The sequence below is a fragment of the Lutjanus erythropterus genome, chromosome 2 (genome assembly GCF_056507025.1).
Source record: "Lutjanus erythropterus isolate fLutEry1 chromosome 2, fLutEry1.hap2, whole genome shotgun sequence".
Classification (NCBI taxonomy): domain Eukaryota; kingdom Metazoa; phylum Chordata; class Actinopteri; order Lutjaniformes; family Lutjanidae; genus Lutjanus; species Lutjanus erythropterus.
Window position 1 is genome coordinate 41,319,773 of NC_139318.1, and position 19,046 is coordinate 41,338,818.

Consider the following 19,046-nt stretch of genomic DNA (forward strand, 5'->3'; position numbering starts at 1 on the left):
ATGCATCAACTGAGTCATGACCTGAGATCGTGCAAAACTAAAACCATGCAGCCAATTATGAGATATAAACTTTTCATCCCCTCGAGGTGAAACACAGTGTCCTTTAATACATTTATGAGCACTAAATCCAAAAATATTTCACTCAGGACCAAGCTCACATCGTTCAACCCCAACATTAAGTAGTACTATCCATCTATCTCTGTATATTTTATTTTATTTTTTACCCAAGTCACTTCGCCTCCATGTCATGTCTTTAAACCATTTGAGGCACACCTACTCGTCGATTATCTTTTATTTAATGACTTAATAAATCATTAGCTTTATTCTTCTTTCTCAGGGACAGCCATTATGAAAGTAGCCAGCTAGAGCCAGAAGAAGAAGTGATACAACACGTCCAAAATGATATTATCAGTGAGAAAATTACACAAAATAAAATACAAAGGGCCAAACGAAGTGACAATGACACCTGTGACTTGATATAACCTTGATATAGCTATTTTTTGTGAAATATTTTGCTTTTAAATTGTTTCATGTAACTGTCAAGTTGCATGGAAATTATGTTTCATGTAGTTCTGCAACTGTTTGATCATCGATTAATCTGTCCATTATTTTTTCGATTAATCGTTCAGTTATTTCGTCAATAAAATGTCAAAAAATGGTGAAAAATCCACGTCCATGTTCTCCAGTATGTTTGGACCTATTAATCAATAAATTTGATCTATGAATGGATTAATTAATCCTGTTACAATCATTGTCGATCAATCTGTTGGTCATTTTCCTGATTAATCAATTAGTTGTTTGTTCTCCAAAATGTCAGAAAATGGTGAAAAATGTTGATCAGTGTCCAAGACAATGTCTTCAAATGTCTTGTTTTGTCCACAACCCAAAGATATTCAGTTTACTGTCACAGATGAGTAAAGAAACCAGAAAATATTCACATTTAAAAAGGTGCATTTGGAATTTTTCCCTTAAAAAAAAAACCTCAATCTGATAAATTGACAATCACAATAGTTGACATTTAATTTAATAATCGATTAATCATTGCAGCACTAGTTTTATGCAATTTGCAACCTGCAGGTACTTGGTTCAAAGTTCCCCCGTGTCAATCCAGCCTTACATTACAACTTGTGATGCTACAGTAACTTCCTGTTTATGTAGATGTTTCCTAGCAACCGATGTAAACATTACTCAAGTCTTTACTGGACATTCCTTTAGTTTTACTAGAGTAACCTGATCCAGTGAATCAGTTTGAAACCAGCAAGTAGAGACTGAGAACTAAAGAAGGACCTGGTGAAGGATTTACAAAGAGCTGCTGCAACTCAGTCCTGTTCTGTTTCCTGCCCCCAGTCACCTTACCTGCTACAGGAAACACACACACACACACACACACACACACACACACACACACACACACCCCTAACACCCTCTGCAGGGTTCAATGTGCTGCATTGTGGGGTAATTTGAGTGCACTCTGTAGGACATTACACAACAAAATGTTTAACACATGAGTGTTGAGTTTCCAGATGCTAACACACGCTAACACACGCTAACAGAGCGCGAGCGCTATTTTATCAACAGACCTGAAACTAAACCTGAAACTTGTTGTGCATTTATTATCTGATCAAAGCTTTTCTCTTCTGTGTGTGTGTGTGTGTGTGTGTGTGTGTGTGTGTGTGTGTGTGTGTGTGTGTGTGTGTGTGTGTGTGTGTACATTACAAGAGTTTAAATATGTGTGTGTTTAAGTGTGTGACTCATTCATTCCTGGGAGTTGCTGTACTTTTTCCAATAGCACAAATCATCCCACCCTGGATGCACACACACACACTCCCACACACACCCACCCACCCACGTACACACACACACACACACACACACACACACACACACACACACACACACACACACACACACACAGACCACAGACACACATTCACAGAGTTATAATCCAGATCAGAGGTGTGTTTGGCTGCAGGCTGCTGCTTCTCTCTTCGTCTTTCTCTGTTTTCACGTGTTGAATCTTTTACCCCCCATCTGTTTTTAATCTCTCTCTCTCTCTCTCTCTCTCTCTCTCTCTCTCTCTCTCTCTCTCTCTCTCTCTCTCTCTCTGTCTGTCTGCCTGTTTCTCAGTAAACAGTCAGTTTTCAGTCTCAACACTGAAAACTGAAAAGTTCTTGTGAGGAACAAACTAAGATACTGTTTCACTGTTTCACAAATTCTGATTCTGGGAAATTTGTGTCTCTGCCCTTTGTTCTACATGTTTACATACATGATTAGTTATAAAAGATATATCTGGTGATATTCTTCTATAATTAGAGATAACAATCATTAATCCATGATTGATTAACCAGTCATTAATTTGGGTGATCAAGTAAAATTGAATTTGTATGAGCACGATCTGCATGTAATCCAGTATTGACGTATATACGTTTAATATGAGGCTTTTATGTCTTTATATGAGGACCTGACTGATTTTGAATTTTTGGAGCCGATGCTGATAACAGAGAGTTAAAAAATCCTGATATTTATATACCAGCCTGTATCTTAATACAGAATGTAATAAACATTATATAGAATATATACATAAACATTTTTTACAATGATCCCTCAAAAGTACTAAATACTTGTAATGTAGTAATGAAGGCAGGATGTTTCACAGTTTCGCAATAAATTTAATTATCCAAAATGTCAGGAGACTTAAACAGAAACTTTTTACCAATATTTTTAATAGTTATAAATAACTATAAATAACTATAAATGGAGCAAAGTATATATTAAACCTGAATTAAGAATAAGGATTAAATATAAATTAAATGCCGCCCATAAACGTAATAAATTGATACAATCTGCATTTTGTTCTGTTAAAAAAAAAGTTTTTATATTGGCACATACTGGACAACATATATGCTGCTACCGATATAGACCAATATCTCTGTGACAGGCAAATATCAGGACGATATATCAGTCGTCAATATGTCTGTCTAACACGACTATACACTGTATGATTCATCAAATAAAGCACATTTGCGGTGGTCCATAAAGCAAATATACGTCACATTACATTGTGCGAGTGGAGAATTATTTGTGTATCTAAGTCTGGTACATCTTATATCTGTGTGCCACAGAGAAATAATAGTTGCTCCACCGTCCTGCTGTTACTCACTGGGGCACCAAATGTGTATTAATCCACCACTGAAAATAGTATCTAATAAATGCACTTTTTAGTCCTGTTTAATATTTGATAAAAACAAAAACAAAAACAAAAACAAAACAACTGTTGCTGTTTACAAGACAGAAAGTTGTGTATTATGAACAGGATAGTAATCTGAAAGACTCGGAAAGTCATGTAGTGCGACCAGGGCATCAGTGGACGGTGGGTGGAGCAGGTTTTATGACTACCGAGCTCAAATATTCTGTGATTAGGAGAAAAAAAATCTCTGATTTTCTTCTGCCACAGCCTGAAACACCAAAAAAAAAAAAAAAGATGTCAATCACATGACAACATGTTAGCAGCACCGTCTTATCTTCCAGGCAGGTGGAAGATGACATGACGACATTTCCTGCCGTGGAAAAAGCTGAACACGATGTGGTGACGTCGTTCAGGAAACGGCAGAGGAGGAAACACTGACCTGCTCTGACTCGTCTGACCCCGGTCAGACCCACAAACCTGAACCTGCTCCACCACAGGGTGACCACGGGTTTCAGCAAGTTCAGTCACATTCAAGGCCAATTTTGCAACAAAACTAAAAATGAAATGTGATGCAATTATAACGGAGACAAAATGACATTAACTGGTTGAGTTAAAGAGCCTGAAATGAGGCTATAAAAAGGAAGGGAAGTCTTTTAGACCCCTTTATTATCAATTTGTCTCTCTTTTTTATAGTTTATACATCGATTCTTAGTTAAATAGACGTCTGTTGTCACAATGAATCTAGTTAAGCTCCACGTGTAAAGATGACTGCCCCACTTTTCAGTTTGTCTTTTGTTCAAATATTAGTGTGTTTGGACGATTATTTATCCGACATTATTCCAAAGATTAAATGTACAGGAATCATGCAGTTGGAGTGAATTTAATATCACATGTAGAGCATCAAATAAACAAATATTTAAGACCTTCTCAACCAGAGTTTGAGAGTATTTAATACTTTTTAAAGCTTTTTAATTAGTAAACATGAATTTCTGACATTTTAAGGCTTTCTAAGGACTTTTAGCCTGAAAAAGCTACATGATCTTAATCTTCTAAAACAGTCAAACACAAACATTTAAGGCTGAAATGACTGAAATGGTCAGAAAACAGTTTTAAAAACTGCCAAATATTCTCTGCTTCCAAATGTGACGATGTGTTGCTTTTCTCTGCTTTATATAAGTGAAAACTGAATATATTTGTGTTTCTTCTTTTCCTTTCTTTTCTTTTTTTAAGATTATTTTCGGGGGATTTTTTTGCCTCTCTTTGACAGGGACAGCTGAAGATCTGACAGGAAAGGGAGCGGAGAGAGAGGAGACACACACAGCAAACGGGCTGCAGGCGGGAACTGAACACATGCAGCCGTACAAAAACTCCACCAAAACAGTATAAATGTTTAAGACCCAGTGTGTAGGATTTAGTGACACTTTGTGGTGAGATGAAGTGTTCCAAACATACTTTGATATCGATTTAATATTGAAATTCTGACGCTCCTCGTTTTGATTCATGCTGGCTGCTTTTACAGCATCATTTTCAGCCGCAGCAGGCCGAGAAACAGCTCTAAAAACCCTCCACACACTACCTGCTCAACACCAAACAACTGACAGACACACAAACCGGTGAACTTTAGGAGCATTCAGCAGCTGAAGAGACACATATCTCCCTCAGGCGCTGCTGGAGACCAAAAACATTCTGTAGGTGACCAGAAACAAAACTCCAAATGAATGAACATCAACCAACTACAACAACAAAATGCTGCTGGTTTTATATGAATGCATTACTTGTAATAATCTAATGATATAACAGGTAAATATATGAGTCACACACACACACACACACACACACACACACACACCCCTCCTGGAACCAGCAGAGCAGCATACTGCAGCTAGAAACATGATGATTAGTGACAGAACAAAGCAGCAGAACAAACTTCACCTGAACAACATCCTCATTGTCCCTGAACAGCAGCTGCACTGCCACATTCCTCCGAAGAACAACACGACTGCTTCACGTCACCTCGCGGCTCCGTCTCCTCCTCTGGTATTATGACTGCGCGGTCACATTCAGGACGCGCTGCCGCAGCTTTTACTGCACATGCTGGGAGTTTATTTTGTTTATCACGAGGTCAAAGCAACACTGATCAATATCATGACATTAACAATACATCTAACGACTCTGTGTGATGTGACAGTGTGTCTGATAGAGAGCTTTAGTCTCTTTTGGCGCCAAGTTTTGGTTTTTCAGCACATTTTCTGTTTGTTTCAGTCTGTCGGGTGAAGAAAGTGGAACATAAACAGACAGATATTTTTCTCCAGAGTTGGTCGAGACCAAAAACCGAAAACAGACACAACTCTGATGGGATGATCGTGTTGCTCTGTTTGCTGGATGTGTAAACAGTTTGCTAACATGTTGAGGCTAATGTACAGTGAGCAGGTCATTATTGTGAAATAAACCCCAACAGTGTGGTGCAGGACTCTCAAATCATCCTGAAGGGGTTTATATCACCATAATGACCTGCTCCCTGTACGTTATCCTGCTTAATACGTGGTTAATTACAAAAAATCATTAATTTGACACAAAATATTCATTTTGAAATTATTTTATTGCTTCTTCACAGCCTCCGATCAAAGCTGCATCCATAGCAACAGCCTGTTCATCATAGCAACGGTCTGTTCTTCATAGCAACGGCCTGATATGAAGAACAGACCTTAGAATGCTGTAATTGACCAATCAGAATCAGGAATTTAACAAAGTAATAAGTTAGCCATAACAACTCAAAAGGTGATAATATGCCAGGGTCGTGTCCATGAACTTGTTATGGTGTTCACGTGCCCCCTTATGGACAAATTATTTGAATTAATGTAGCTTTAAAAAGTGACTAAAAGGCACTAGAACTGCCATGATTAGTCGATTCATGGATTAGTCAATGAAATAAAAAAAATTTTTAAAGCAGAAAATACCAAATATTTGGTGGGTCCAGCTTCTCAAATGTAAGTGTTTAAGGCTTTTATTTGTTACACATGACAGTAAACATGGAGCGGCTGTGGCTCTTGGGAAAGACACTGAACCCCGAGCTGCTCTCCAGTTACTGGAGATGCACAAGCCGATCCTGAGCCCAGATAAAAATGAGGAGGGCTGCATCAGGAAGGGCATGTGGCTTAAAGGCCCATGCCAAATCAAATGTGTATAAAATTAGATCGTAAAATCAGATTCCCCTGCCGGGTTGGGCAGGGACTGGTTTGTCAGCATCGGAGGAATCCCAGTATGAAAAAAACACACCAACAGATGCTGCTGGAAGAGAGAGATAACTCTTATCATCACTGACCGCCAAAACAAACCGACAGGTGGCTGCTGTGAACGCACAGATCTTTAATACTAAAAGGAATAATAAATAAATCTCTTGAAAAAGTAAAAATCATCTAAATCTGCAGTGACACATTTGACAATCAGCTGTTTGTGGAAAGTTGAGTCACTGAACATGTGCTTTAGTATTTTGTAACTAAGTCACATTTGATCAAACAAAGACTGAGGTATGTGGGCTGTGTGGATGTCTATTTCAGCTGTAAATATTTTTATTGGAAGCATCCGTGCAAAAAGCTTGACCTTTATACAGAATAGGGGACTGCTTCAAATTTTACAACATCAAAACAAACATGACACAACATAAAAAACAAAAGGAAAAGGTAAAAAAGGGGGAGAATACCCGCCTGCCCGGTACAGCTTTGTATTCAGTTTGTGCAATGATCAGGAAAAGTTTGTTGGTTAAAAAAATCATTTATTGATTACGTTTCATTCAGAAATCTGTGTGTTTGAGTAATTACCACAGTACATGTAAAAACTTGTGTCTGAATATTTTTTGAATCTTTTCTGGCAGCTGATTGTACAGCAGCTCTGCAGTATGAGTTTTCACTGGTGCTGCTGATAATGTTGTAGTCCAGTGCTGCTGCTGAGATTTCTAATGCAATTACTGTGTTTCTACTTCTACTGTACTTTTTTTTTTTTTTTCAAGAGTGACCTGGACAAGAGGGCAGCATAAAACACTGTTACAAGCTACAACAACACAGGTGATGCAGATACAATTATACATATCAATATAATGCTCAGCCCTGTACATAGAAAGAAAGTAGTTTCTTACATGAAACTGCTCATTACAAGGTTTGTGGATTATCTTGGGTAACCAGGTCATGATGAGGTCATTCAAAATCACAAACCATCACAGTACCATCTACTCCCATCACACTGGAGAGAAGGCAGACATCTCTACGGCCGATATCTCCGAAACTCTGCAGCTCACACCAAAACAATCCATTTATGGATAAATAACACTACAGATAAGAGGAAAGAAAACGTGCATTTTTTAATTTTGGGGTGAACTGTCCCTTTAAGGATCTACTGGTGGAAGTGTAACAGAAGGCTTTTGGCAAAACAACAAATAAACATGATTTTCCACACCAAACAGCCATGATCACAAACTGTTTACAGAGGACTGTGTGTGTGTGTGTGTGTGTGTGTGTGTGTGTGTGTGTGTGTGTGTGTGTGTGTGTGTGTGTGTGTGTGGACTATAAGTCATTCTCAGGCAAACTTGACTCACAGCAGCCATAAAAACCTCTGTTCTTTTTCTCTTCACTCCTCCTCCTCTCCCTGACAGGATGTTTCAGACTCTTAACTTCTTCTCACAACTTTTAAATCTGTTCTTATAACAGACAGACATGCAGACAGACCTGCAGACAGACATGCAGACAGACAGGCAGACAGACAGACAGGCGGTGGAAGAGTTAACTCCCTGTCTGTCCCTGTCTCTTCACATTCTTCACTCCTCACACTCAACAGAAAACGCCCGGTATTATCGCATTTCTGTCTTTTTCTTGACTAAAACCGTCAGTAAATCTCTGTCCGGTTTCCAGCTGCTCACCTTGAACCCCGCTGACATCCATCACCTGCCTGCATCGGGCTGCAGCTCCTCCCAAAGATCCACAACAGACTCGCAATCCGCTGATTATCAAAACTGCAAACTCTCCTCTGAAACGTGTCCGTCTTCTGTCGACTGTCCGCCGATTAAAACAAAACTTTTCTTCCCCTGAAACAAGTTCAAACTTCAGACTGAAGATTCAGCTCAACCACAAACTGAGAGTCGCCGTGATTCAAGAGAAAATCCTGCTTTCATCTCACCGTCCAGAGCCAGTGTATCTGACTTCCGGTCGCACCTTCAAAATAAGAGCCGTTGTCACGATCCATAATGGATGGACATCCAGTAATAGGAAAACTACTTTGATACTTTAGTTTCCCAATGAAAAGTAGTTAAACTGATGATCACAGTCTGAGTCTGGAGTCTTATAATGCAGTGGTTTTCAAACTGTGGTCTGATGGGTCCAGATTTACCCTGAGTGATGGGGGCATCAGGGTAAGAAGAGAGGAAGATGAAGTGATGCTCCCATCATGCCTAGTATCTACAGTACAAGCCTGTGGAGGCAGTGTTATGATCTGGGGTTGCTTCAGTTGCTCAGACTGAGGTTCAGCAACATTATATGCCCCCCCCCCCCCCCCCCCCCCCCCCGAAAAAAAAGGATTCATGGGGCTCAAACAGTGACAGAGTGGTTCAGGGAGCATGAGACATGATTTTCACTCATGGATTGTCCACCAGAGTCCAGACCTGAACCCCACTGAGAATCTTTGGGACGTGCCGGAGAAAACTTTACACAGCGGTCCGACTCTCCCATCATCAATACAAGATCTTGGTGAAAAATTAATGCAACTCTGGACAGAAATAAATGTTGTGACACTGCATGAGCTTATCGAAATGATGCCCTGGTGAAAGTGTGCTGTAATCAAAGAAATGTTGGAGTGTGACTTTTCTTTTGGACAGACAGCGTACACTGATCCTAGTTTTATAAAAGTTTACGATGACTTTGCAATCTACACTTGGTCCCTGAAGTCCAGTTTGTTGATCCGTGCTCAGGTTGCTGCCAGAGGAGCGCTGACTACAGTCCACGTGTGCTCAGCTACAGTTTGCATCAGGTGTGAACACTAACCTCATATAAACTAGGAAGTGGACTGCTACTGGACTCTTGTGATTGGCAGATTTTTAAGCACCATGGCAACAACATAAACATGTGTAGATGATGATGCAACCTGGCTACAGAACCACATCACTAATGTGATTTTATGCTCACTGACTATTAAACACTGATCAGACGCTTGTCAGAAATGTTCTTCTCTATATATTTTAATGGGTTTTCTGTGTAAAAATTTAATCTGAAAAGTAACGCTGTCAGATAAATGAAGGTGAGTAAAAAGCACAATATTTCACTGTGAAATGTAGTGCAGTAAAGTTAAGTAAAGACTCAGGTAAAGTAAAAGTATGTCAGAATTGTACTTCAGTACTCATCTAATTGAGTAAATAATTCCACCTTCGAAAACCACCAATTTAGAAATATATTTACTTATTTAATAATAGACTTTAAATAAATCGCAAAAGAAAGAGGAGACAGTTGAAAAGGAAGAGCTCGTCCCCCAGTTAGCGCTGAAGCAATTAATTAGTCAATTAATTATTTTATTGATAATCTGTTGATCAACAGAAGATACAATTATTTAAACAGAATAATGGTTTTAGTCATTAATCAAGCAAAGATAACTTTTTAAATGGAATATATTTAGGTATTTTCAATTCTAATGCAGATACAATACCTTATTTTTGCAGCCACTAATGTCTACAACTAAAATGATGCTTATTTCCATTCTATACTGTGAAGATTATTGTGATTATTAAGCCTTTTTTCATTTAAGAAAATAATTTCTCAATGGTTAAAGGTGCCAGAAAGTTTAAACTAACAAAGTGCAGTCTAACTCTGACAAAATCTTCAGTTCACAAGAAAAAAAGTTTAGGAATCTGAAAAGATGTTCAATAATTTCAGTAATTGAGACTTTTTGATATCAGAGGAAGAGACATGCGATTATTAGATAATAAAGTGCAGCCAGACCTCAGTCACAAGACCTGTGCTTTTATTTTGAAGGTCGACTGTGCAGGGGGGAGCGTCTGTGAGTTTTAGAGGCTTCTGTTGTTTTAAGCAGTGAAGCTTCACAGCTCACACACTATAGAGCTGTCTGCTGGTCTTTATGTCACCGAAGTGTGTGTGTGTCTGTGTTTTACTGTAAGAAACTAAAACTTGCTCCACAGCCTGAAGCAAAAGAACGATTACCAGTCGTAAAGCAATTTAAATTTTTAACTTTATCTTGTTCTCAAGTATTTATCTGTGTGGGTACCTGATAAAACTACTTTTTGTGACCAATATGTAACATTAAAAATATGCATGGCTTCACTTTTGCCTCATATTGTGTTTTTTCTTTTTATTTTAGTAGTAGTGATGTTTTAAGTAACTGCAAAAAAACAAAACAAAAAAAACAAAAACTGTTGATTAACAGTCGGAGATTGAATGAATAGATTAACAGAGGAATGATTTATTAGATGGATTTATCTATTTCCTACATTATGGTACTATAAAACAGTACATTGCTATAAAATGTAGAAAACAAAACAGTACAACAGTCTAACTATACAAAATTCAAACAGAACAGACATTTCCAGGAGAAAATAAAAATAATATTTACAAGTTGGAAATGCTGAATCTTCCCTTCCAACAAACTCAAACACGCAGATGAACCGGGAGTCATCGCTCGGCCTTCAGCAGCAACTCAAACATTTTAGCAAGAAAATATAAAACTTTAAAAATAGAACGTGTCAGAGATGAAATCTGTTCATGGGATCAATAATAATGTGAAATGTGTGGAAGTCCATTTGCACCATTAAAAGTCAATCAAGTCACATTATGTGATAAAATAAAAAGTTTTTCCTTTCTAAGCCAAAATTAAAAAATAAAATTAAAGTAAGTCATCATTTTTTACAAAGTCAAAAATGTAACAAACTTTCTGATCACTTTAAAATCAAAATGTTGACTTACTTTTATCATACTTTTAACTTTGCATCTCATAATTTTGACTTATAAATCAAAAATGAGATATTATTTCACCATTTCATTTGTCAAAAACGAATATTAATGCATATTTTGTTCTTGTTCTGGCAGGAACAGACTTCCACACTGGCATCTCTATAGTGGTTTAATAACTGCAGAACAAAAGTGTCACTTTTCATAATGCCCTCCTCATCGCTGCTTCCTGCAACAATCTTAGAAAACGATTACAAAGCAGTAAGAAATACAAAATGATAAATGTAACATTATTATTCAATACTTTAAAAATATAAATGGTATGATGTTGGAGTGGCGCCACCAGAAAAATATATTTGAATAGTTTGTTTCAAAATTTGTGAATTAAAATGCAGGAAAAAAACATGAAGTTCAATAAAAACTAAATTTCAAATTAACACTCAAGTCACACAACTTTTCCACCACATTACATCACATTCACAGGTTTTAGTACATTTTTGACACTTTTTTTAACAGTTTGTCAGAATTCTTTATGATAGTGGTCATCATGTTACGTTCTGCTCCAACCATGAGTCATTATCAACAGACATTTCTGTGTTGAAAACATTTTACAATAAAGCAATGCTGTTAAAATGCATGAGAGAAAAAACTCATTAAATCATAAAAATCCAATGAATAGTGATAAAATGTTCTATTACTAACTGTTTGTGGGAAATTCCCCCTTATACTGAGAAATGCTTCTAAAATAAAAAAGGCACATTAAATGAAAAAGTGGCACTTTAAAAGGACAGCATTCATCCATGAATATGTGGTGTTTCCCAAAGTAGTTAGTGTTTTGGTCCTAAATGTTGAGAGTAATACAAAAAAATGTCCTCCGAGTTGGAATGTTGCCACATTATTGACGTCACCATGCAAACATGTCGTTACCGGTGAACATCTGAAAATGTTTGTGGCCTTGTGTCTTCCCGCGCTTCTGCATCAAAAAGTGCCTGAACAAACAGTTTGTTTCACACATGAGTCAGCTGTCTATCAATCAATCAATCGACCGATCGATCAGTCAACCAGGACGCAGTGCTGAGGCAGTCTTTGGTTTGGACTGGTCCACTCCGCAGCATCTGGAGATCCAGTCCTTCAAAAATCATCCAGGCAGGGCGACCAGCGAGGCCAACAAAGTACCTTAGTTACTTGGGAATAGTGTTGTGGACACACTGGTCACTGTGGTTACCAGGGAGTAGTGTTCTAGACTCAGTGGTTCCCACAGCTTCTGGAGAGTAATGTTCTGGAAAGCAGTGGTTGTCACACTTACCAGAAACAGTCCTCACCACAGTTACCAAGGATGAGCGCTCTTGACACAGCCGTTGCCATGGTTACCCGGGAGAATGTCAGAACTTAGTGGTTAGCATAGTGATCGTAGCTATGAATGTTATAGAATGCAGTGGTTACCACAGTTACTTGGGCTTAATGTTCTAGACACCGTAGTTACCATAGTCACCAGTGATAAGTATTCTAGGACTCCGCGGTTACCATAGTTACTATGGACCACCATTCTAGAACTTTTCCATAGGTGAAACACTGCAGTGCTTTTTTCATTATTTCCAGTTTTGTTTCCATGACGATCAGATGACAGCACTTTTAAGAAAGGGTTCAGGTCCGAGACCAATACAGTTTTGGTCCTGTGATGACGTCACTGGGCTGGTACTCTTGTGATTGGCAGGAGGTGACCCCTACAATGATGCCACCGGTGCGAGTCCCTCGCTGTGCTCCAGGTGGTGGTGGTGGTGGTGGTGCAGCTCAGCTTTACAAACTGTGGCGGCACTGCAGCGGAGCGACGTGACGGCAGGCGGCTCCTCGTCACCTGAAAGATGCACATTTGTTTATTTAAATGACAGTTGTATGAGGAAATGAGAGCAGAATTTGCTACCTGATGTGTAAGAAATTAATATTAAATAATGACATAAATAATACTTTAGAATTATATTTTAATTGCATTAAATATTGGGTGAGTTTCTAAACAATTATTTGCCAAACAGAAAGCCTTACCCAGCCCAGAAGAAGATGATTCGCTCTCAGCGAGGGAGGAGGAGTCAGCGTGGTCATGTGACAGCCCCTCCATGAGGGGAATTGAAAGTTCTGAGGACGGGACAGACGAATCATAGATGCCCGAATCACGAGGAGGAGGGAGCTCTGGAGGGGAAGGACTGCCTTCTTCTGACTGGGCGGGGACAGGACACACCCCATCCTGGAGGATGGAGGGAGCAGAGGAGGAGGAAGAGGCTGACGAGGAGGAAGATTCTTCTGGCAACAATCCAGATATTCCAGAAATGGACCTGGAGGAGCAGAGAAGCAGTCAGACTGATGAGTGATCTCACATTATCTATTATTTTTACAAATCTATGATTGGACAAGGTCAATCCCTAACTCTGCATTTCTTTAAAATCTCAAAATAGACATTTTAAACCCACATAAACAAATATTGCACGCATACAAAATTTGAAACTAATTTTTATAGGGAATTATTACATGGCTTTGTTAAATAAATTACATCATTCTAAGGTCTGTTATTTCTTCACAGCAGACTGTTGCTATGAAGAACAGACTGTTGCTATGGACACAGTTCTGATCATAGACTGAAATCATTGTTAAATCGCTATAATCATTTTTAAAATTAGTATTTCATGTCAAATAATCTACAGTGAGCAGGTCGTTATTGTGAAATAAACCCCTTCAGGATGACTCCACTCTGCATCAGGATCCTGCATCATCCTGTCGGGATATATTTCACAATAATGACCTGCTCACTGTACATTGTCCCTCACGTTTATTGAATTTCATTTAAAAAAGTATTTTTAAAAGACAACATCTGTCTCAGTCCTTTAAAGACCGAAATACTAAGCAGCAGGTAAAAAAACATGAAATCTGATCACAGTAAAACAATAAAAACTACAAATGTTTTGCATGTTGCTTTACCTTGAAGTGGGTCCCAGCATGGACAGAGAGCAGTGTGGCAGGCCTGGACTGGGACAGAGACCAGGACTGGGACAGGGACCGGGACTTGGACTGGGACAGGGACTGTGGCTGGGTCCTGTGTTAAGACTGGGACTGGAGCCGGGAGCCAGAAGGAGCATGTTCCTCCTCGGCGCTCCCTTCCCGCCCTCCAGCGACGGCGTCTTCACCACCACCTCGTTCAGCACCAGGCCGGAGTCAAACCTCTGCTCGGGCTGAGACGAGGAGGACGAGGAGGAGCAGTGAGGCTTAGGATGAGGACTGGGAGCCGGATCAGCAGGGAGAGGAGCAGAATGTTTTGAGGAAGAAGAGGCTGAGGAAGCTCCTGAAGGAACCAGCTGCTTCTCAAACCAGTCGGGGTTCTGGCTGATGTGCTGGTGCATGTTGCAGATGGAGACGTAGAGCGAGCGTCCAGATTTACTCCTGAAGTAGTTCCTCCTGGAGACGTTGAGAGGCTGCGACTCCCGGTCGGACAAACTGGACTGACTGGAGTGGAGCCGACTGAAGAGCTGAGGCAGCTGGTCCATCAACTTAAACCTAAACACAGGAAATTATTTTCAACTTTAACAAAATATGAATAACTATCTTATACATGAGGAGCACCACCACAGAAGCTAAGCAATGTACAGCTGTGGACATAGCCAGGACCTAAAGGTACTTTAGCCCCTTTAAAAATGTCCATTTAAAAAAATCCATATCGATTTAAGTCATGCAACTTTTAAATATTTTCACCACTTGACTTCGCTGTTTGACGGCCTTTTCTGGCAGGAAAACACTGTTTTACAAGCCAAACCAAAACCAAACTCCATAGGTGAAAACAGTAATTTTACCTCACAGAAAACAGGAGTTGATGATCTACTGCTGTCTTGATCTATTAGTTTAGTTTGTGTTGTTTTGTGATTTCTGTGTTATTAAAGGTTAGTTCGGATTCACTGAAGTCACACAATAACACAAACAAACTAAAAGATCGAGGCAGCAGTAGACCAGCAACTCTGTGTTCTGCAAGATAAAATGTCTAATTTTGCTTATGGAGTCTGGTTGGTTTCAAGAGAGCGATATCTGGCTTCTATGACAGTGGTTTCCTGGTAGAAAAGACTGTCTGACAGGAAAGTAAAGTGGTGAAAATATTCTAAATATAGCGTACATTTAAATTTATTTATTTAAAGTGGCTAAAAGACATTTTGTTGCTGACTCTGTCCACAGCAGGTCGATGCTTAGCTTCAGTGTCGGCGCCCCTTTCTGCTTCTCCAAACCAGGGCGTGATGACTGGCATCTACTGTAGCCAATACACTGACTAAAAGTACTTCATAAAAACCCTCATCTAATAATCTGAACTGTCCCTTTAACTAGCTATGGCTGCAGCTAATGATTATGTTCACTGCCAATTAATCTTCCAAGTATTTTCTTGATAAACTGACCAATTTTCAAAACCGTCACATGGACAGTCGAGCCACAATCATTAACTGATTAATCAATTAGTTGTCAACTATTAAATCAATTGGCAACTATTTTTATAATCAAATAATAGATAAAACAAGACGTTTGAGGACGTTTCCGTGGGTTTTGGGAAACACTGATCAATATTTTTCAACATGTTCTGATATTTTATGGACCAAACAACAAACTAGTTAATCAAGAAATGATCAACAGATCAGTCAATAATGAAAATAATAATTACTTGCAGCCCTAATGTACAGTGTACAGCTGTTGTCTGTTATTTTGTCCACAGCGTTGTATTTACCTCGGGGCCAGACTCAACATGGTGGGGATGTCGCTTTCTGTCGAGTAGTCGAAGTAAACCGTCATGTAGCGATTCAGCTCCTGAGCCCCGCCCCCCTCACTCTGCTTCGCCAGCCGCAGCTTCTCGGCAATCATGGCCGCGCAGACGATGAACAGGTCACCGCCTGATCCACCGACCGGAGAGCTGCTGCTGCTGCTGCTGTTGTTACTACGGCGACTGACTGGTGTCTTTCCTCTGCGGCTCTTCTTCTCCACGTAGTAGCTGCAGGAAGAGAACGGTTAGAATACAATACAATTTAAAGAGATAAAAAAAAGTAGCTGGCGGAGGCGGAGCACGTTGGCTACAGGCGCTGTGCAATATGTCACCGTCATCAGAAGGTGTGTATATGTACGTGCAAACTGTTACATGGAACTTGTGTGCTGCTGAGATGTTGATGTCTTTTTTTTATTCAGGATATATGATGTTATCTTTCGTGGAACCGCAGGACGGAGTCCAGAACAAGTTTGCCTGCAGAGGCATTAAAGTCTTATCTTATCTATTTGGTCTCTATCAGCCAAGACAGTAAGGTGGGGGTATGAGTTTCATAAGGACATATGGACACTGCACAGGGGCAGGTATGGGGACAACGTTATTACGCACATGAACTCTGAACTCTTTTTTTTCCCCTTTTGAGACAAAAGGGAGAGGAAAGAGAAGAAAGTGAAACAAACAGGGTCAATGTGGAGGAAGAATAGAAGAAAAAATGAAAGAAAATTGACAGAGGTGTAACAGCTGTGAAAAAAAGATGTTTAAAGCTGATTTTCTTTTAAAGAAGCTAGATCTACAAGCACAATGCAATTTTACCATTTTAACTTTATTGACCATAAAACATTAAGTAACCTTGTTCAGGAAAATTCTATACAATAAAAGTTTTCATTATTATTAGTAGTAGTCCTTCTTATCTGTTTTCTCCTACATATTCAATTTAAAGCGTTCAGTGTTTTACCACCATCTAGTGGACACTGATGGAAATGCAGTTGAAGGCACTCTGAACACATCACCAGTGGTTTTGACGGTAAAGAACATACCGAAGACCTTTGGAACAGACGGTGATGATGAAGTTGGCTTCGTCCAGCTGCCTGCTGAGCCACGACATCTGACCCTCTCTGCACATCTCCAGGTGTTCCCACAGGTCCAACACAACCTGAACAAACAAGGATTTAACAACCAAACACGACCTTCAGGATGGAACTTAAAAAAAAAAAAAATCATCCAGCTGTTATCTGGTTTGTCGTTGTCTCACCTCACAGTTGCAGAAGTCCTGCAGGAAGTAGGCGAAGCTCTGGATGACGCTGTTGTGTTTAGGACAGTCTCTGTTGGAGTAACAGATGAAGACTTTGGGGCGGGGCCACGGACGCTCTGCGTTCAGTGCTGCACTGTGATTGGACGATTCGCTGCTCTCCTCGTCCAGCTGGCTGTAGATGTTTTCTAAGGTACAAACACAGATTCATGTATTAGAATAAAGTTTCATCCAGTCCCAGTTGTGGTCTCCTTGAATCTTGCAGAAAGTTACTGGGACTTAAAGCCACATGAGGCTGAAATGTTCATTAAACACCAAGTATGCATGAAACTTATAGATAGTGAACGTCACCAGTAGAGTGAGCGCTCTCACCTTGTTGTTTCTTGCGACACATGACGGTGAACAGAGTGGCGAAGGCAGACATGATGACCAGAGGCACTGTGATGGCCATGGCTCGGATCGGCCCCGCCCAGGGGGAGTGGACTAGAGATAAAACAAACACACCCATAATTATGAGGATAAGCAATTATCTGAAAAACACTTCAAACAATGATAAAAATAATAATACTTTGTACAAAAGGCCCATGATACAGCCAACTTCTGCCCACCAGCCCACCCCTCCACCTCACTAATGTGATAATAAGATTAATTGAGATCAATTGATAATGAAAATACTCTTCAGGTGCAGCTCTAGACAGTAACAGAGATTACTGTCTGTGTCAAGAGTGTCTCACCCTGGCTGACGTGGTACTGAGTCTGCCTCCTGGTCGTGTTACTGTCGTCTCTCAGCTGACACGGAAAAGAAAAAAGACGAGAGAAAATTATACATTCAGTTTGAGTTTTTTTTTAAAAATCATTTGAGTATTTTGTATTTTATTCCATATATAAGGTGAACATGAGGATAAAGCGTTCATGTACCTCTATAGCGTACGTCCCTGGAGTGACGTCCTGGAGGACGCATGTCGTTCTGGGCTGGTTGACGTCCTGCACAAAATAAACTTATTATAAACCTGCAAATCCAGCCGAGTTTTTAATAAGTTAATTTACAAAATGTACAAATCACAGTGGTGTTGAAATCAGAGCGACCAACAGTCATGATGTTCTTTCTTAAAGCTGGAATAAAACTAAACCTCCGGCTTCCTCCACTTATAACTGTGGTGGAGGGATGGTGGTTGAACCCGAGGTCCTCCTGCCCACATGTTGACGTGTCTTTGAACTAAACACTGAACCATAAATTGTCGGCCAGGCCGCAGACAAATCGACAGGAGCGCCTCCTTTGTTCTCTAAATCAGAAAAGTGCATTACCACCTGCTCCTAAAAGACTGTGTAACCGCGTCTGAACGTTCCTCTCTCACAACAGACTCCGGAGGGTTCTGTGACTTTCCAAACCGGACGACACTCACCGGTTTGCAGCGCTGCAGTCTGAAGGGGCCGTCCTGCCGCAGTTTGTAGTACAGGTAGTAGAAGTGGAAGCCGAAGGAGGCCGGGGCCTGGTCAAACGCCACGTGGAGGTTCGCGCCCAGCTGAGACACGTTCAGGGTCTTTGGCTTCCAGACTGATGAGACAAAAACAAATCTTAACCTCCACTCGCTGGGACATGTTTCACTGTTTGCAAATCTGTAGTCTGAAAGTATTAATTAAACGTGCCGATCACTATAAATTCTCCATTTTCTTATTTACTCAAAACAGCAGAGATAATCAGGTCTTTATTTACACATTTGATCAAACATATCTGATCATATTTTAGTAAGAAGCCTCCCTGTTTTCTGGACTTTTATTGTTATATTTTGTCATTAATACAAATTCAGAACTCCTTACATGTTTAAATGTTGTGTTGATAAACTGAGTACAATATAGTGTGTAGTGATGTGTATCAATCTGTGTTAAGCTGCAAAGATG

General features: G+C 39.8%; 2 protein-coding genes across 2 annotated transcripts in view; both read right to left on the reverse strand.

The window, feature by feature from the left end:
- arhgef3 (Rho guanine nucleotide exchange factor (GEF) 3) overlaps positions 1-8,372 on the reverse strand; it is a 37,115-nt gene extending 28,743 nt beyond the window's left edge. Inside the window, exon 1 of the mRNA XM_084740145.1 lies at positions 8,097-8,372. Coding sequence (XP_084596271.1) covers positions 8,097-8,131 — 35 coding nt within the window. The 5' untranslated portion in view covers positions 8,132-8,372. The remainder of the gene's footprint in view (positions 1-8,096) is intronic.
- Positions 8,373-11,242: 2,870 nt separating this feature from the next.
- The window catches only part of il17rd (interleukin 17 receptor D), a 37,111-nt gene continuing 29,307 nt past the window's right edge, over positions 11,243-19,046 (reverse strand). Inside the window, exons 7-16 of the mRNA XM_084740157.1 lie at positions 18,551-18,702; positions 18,066-18,131; positions 17,882-17,936; positions 17,520-17,630; positions 17,151-17,335; positions 16,936-17,051; positions 15,869-16,129; positions 14,092-14,664; positions 13,165-13,451; positions 11,243-12,979 (exon numbers count right to left, since the gene is read on the reverse strand). Coding sequence (XP_084596283.1) covers positions 12,849-12,979; positions 13,165-13,451; positions 14,092-14,664; positions 15,869-16,129; positions 16,936-17,051; positions 17,151-17,335; positions 17,520-17,630; positions 17,882-17,936; positions 18,066-18,131; positions 18,551-18,702 — 1,937 coding nt within the window. The 3' untranslated portion in view covers positions 11,243-12,848. The remainder of the gene's footprint in view (positions 12,980-13,164; positions 13,452-14,091; positions 14,665-15,868; positions 16,130-16,935; positions 17,052-17,150; positions 17,336-17,519; positions 17,631-17,881; positions 17,937-18,065; positions 18,132-18,550; positions 18,703-19,046) is intronic.